Source organism: Zosterops lateralis (assembly GCF_965231275.1).
Source record: "Zosterops lateralis genome assembly, chromosome: 15".
In the NCBI taxonomy this organism is placed as follows: domain Eukaryota; kingdom Metazoa; phylum Chordata; class Aves; order Passeriformes; family Zosteropidae; genus Zosterops; species Zosterops lateralis.
The window spans coordinates 6,434,075-6,437,066 of record NC_139775.1 but is presented as its reverse complement, the minus strand read 5'-3'; the positions used below and the strand labels follow the sequence as shown (position 1 = coordinate 6,437,066).

The 2,992-nt window shown below is 57.3% G+C and overlaps 1 protein-coding gene across 1 annotated transcript; it reads right to left on the bottom strand.

Annotated features, from left to right (window-relative positions):
* Positions 1 to 526: 526 nt before the first annotated feature.
* NPW (neuropeptide W) lies at positions 527 to 2,923 on the bottom strand (the record flags this gene model as incomplete). Its single annotated transcript, XM_083872176.1, is given in 3 exon segments — positions 527 to 1,339; positions 2,523 to 2,665; positions 2,668 to 2,923. Coding segments are annotated over 3 exon segments (435 nt in total). The 3' UTR covers positions 527 to 1,303.
* Between the last annotated feature and the right edge of the window lie 69 nt (positions 2,924 to 2,992).

Genomic DNA, 2,992 nt, shown 5'->3' with positions numbered 1-2,992 from the left:
TGGCCACTCCAGGGGCTGCTGGCTCCTGCCAAGGATGGATTCAAGTGCAGCAATTGTGTCTCACTGGGCCCATCCAAGCATTGCCCCATCCAAGGGCAGGAATTGGAAAATCGTGGGAGGGGAAAGGAAAGGGGACAGGGAGGAGAAACTGCTGGGGAAACAACAGGGAGAGAATGACCCTTCATGGGTTACAGCCCCTGAAATCCTCCCTGAGAGCCAGTGAGGGTGACAGCAGCCCCCAGGGTGAGGGGAGTATGGCAGGGCCTGCCTGGCTCCCCTGAAAAGCCTCACGAGGGCTTTTTCCTTCCAGACCCCAAATTAGGCAGCACAAACCTTGGCAGGAGCAGGGGGTTCATCTAAAAAGGGTGGAAATGTTTCTTTTTGTCAAATTTCCTGCAAAATCCGCTGGCAGGTTAAAGCTCAGCAGTGCCAGACTCAGCCCCCCAAACCTCAGTTTTCTCTAAATCCCAGATCCCACTCCTTCCCCACATGCTCCTCCCCAGCCCTGAGGCTTCTCCCTGTTTTAATGGGGATTGACATTTATTTCCATCAGTGGGAATATACAGAAATTAAACCCTGAGCCGGCAAAACACAAGCAGAGCAGTGAGGGCTCGTAGAGCTTTTGTAAAGCCCAGTTGAGGAAATATCTTGAAATTTTGTCATCTGAGTTGGCACTTGGCCTGGCAGTGACTCCCAGACAGGCAGTAAAAGAGATTTACTCTAAAACTGCAGGAAAAAAAAAAAAAAAAAAAAAAAAAAAAAAAAAAAAAAAAAACACCACCACCACCATGTCACCATGTCAAGGAGTTAAATCATGTCAGAAATATCTGGGAGTGACCCAGCTGCTGATGTGTCTGCCCCGTGCAGAGCCAGACCAGGTTTGGCTCTCAAAAAAACCCCACCAAGACCCTCCAACAGCACCAGGAAGCCAAAGTTTCCTTTGATCACATCTCATTTTAATGAGGGCAGGTTCCGAGGAAGCAAACAGTACATGTTTCTATCAGATTGCAAACAAGCCAGTACAGAAATGTAAAAAAAAATAAACAAAAATAAATATCTCCCCTGTTTCTTTCTCCCCGAGATCATAGCGCGAGGCTGACCTGGAAACGAGATGAATTCGCCACTGCGGCTGGGCAGTGGCTGTGAGAAATCAGATTTTTTGGGATGTCATTGTCTGTGTGGTTTCAGAGAGGTCAGAGTACCCGGAGATCCTGAGGAGAGCCTTCCCTGCCAGCCAGGTGAGCAGATCCCACCCTGGGCAGGCAGTGCTCCTCTGGCACAGGAAGAATCTCCACCACGTCTGTCAGCGGGTCAGAGTCAGGTCTTCAAGCGGGAAGAGCTGGAAGGAGAAGAGGGAATTGGATTATTTTGGAGTATCCAGCTAGAGCACCACCTCCCTCCTCACGTGGGACCTCGTTTCTCCTCAGTGCAGTGTTTAAACCACAGCTCCATTCACCATTTTCATTAAATCTCCTCCTCCACAGGCTCAGATGTGACCTGCAGATTCCCTTTCTGCCACCATCCATGCAGGTAAACCCCACACAGATAAACCCACACAGATAAAGCTCACACAGATAAATCCCAGACAGATAAACCCCACATAGAGCCAAATTCCAGGTTTGGACCTGCCCACGGGGCTCCCAGTGGGAATTTGGCTGCGAAATCAGAGGGATGCACAAGAGTACCCAGGTCAGAGCCTGCGGTACCTGAGACAGCACAGATGTATCCAGGGCTGGGCTGACCTGTCTGAGCTTTCCCCAAATTATTCTAATCCCAGATTTCCTCCAAAAAAACGAAGTGGGGGAGGAATACAGCTACACGTTTCAGGGGCTGATCCAACAGCTAAAAGCCTCGGTGGATTTCAGCTGGATGTTGGCTCCAGCTTTACATAAGAGGAAAGAAATGTAAAGCCTGGAGCCAGTCCCGATGCAGTTCCACACAGCCTGGCCGAGCCCCGAGGGACAGGAGAAGGGTCCCGAGGTGGGGAGGGCCATGCTGGGACCATCCCAGGCTGCCAGCCCCACGGATACCCCATGGACACCCCTCTGGCACGGACAGCTCAGTCCCACATGGTGTGGGTTTGTGACGCACCAAACAGGAGGCACAGAAATCCTACAGTCCTGAAATGGTTTGAGCTGGAAGGGACCTTAAAGATCCTCCAGTTCCACCCTCTGCCATGGGAAGGACAACTTCCACTACACCAGGTTGCTCCAAGCCCCATCCAACCTGACCTTGGACACTTCATCCAGATCTTTTTCTGCCCTAAAGGCAAAGTGCAGCCTCTACAAACACGCGCTTACCTGGTGACACCCCTCCAAGGTTCCCTGAACCCCAATTTCCTGATGAAACCCCTGCAAGGCTCCACACTCCCCACGACCTTGTGACCCCGTGTGCCGCAGAGTGACCGCAGGACTCCCCATCCCGTGCGTGGATCGCAGCCCTCGAGCATCCCGGAGCCCCGCGGACCGACCGTTCCCCCGGATCCCCCCGGGCCCCTCTCCCGCCCGCCCGTCGGGGGTTACCTGAGGCTGGCGGGGGCCGGGCGGGGGTCGTGCGGGGGCCGGGCGGGGGCCGCCCCAGCCCCAGCCCCGCCGGAGCAGGCGCTGCAGGAGGCGGCCGGGGCCGGGCGGCGGCGGCGGGGCCGGGGCGGCGGCCGGGGGGTTCTCCCGGCGGGGCGGCCTGGGGACGGGGGGCTGTCCCCGGCGGGGGTCCCGGCGTGCCGGAGGGGTTCGGCCGGCAGCTCCCGCCGCCAGAGGTAGGGAGAGCGGCGGACCCCCATCAGCAGCCCCGAGGCGCGACCCACCGTGTGGTACCGGGGGCTGGCGACGTGCTTGTACCAGGCGCCCGCCGGGGCGGCCGGCAGCATCAAGCCCAGCAGCACCAGGGCTCCCCAGGCGCCCCCCGACAGCTGTCCCCTCGCCATGGCGCAGGGCAGGGTGGCGGGCAGGGCTGTGCCCGGCCCCGGGCACCCCAGCGACGGCTGCCCTGCTCC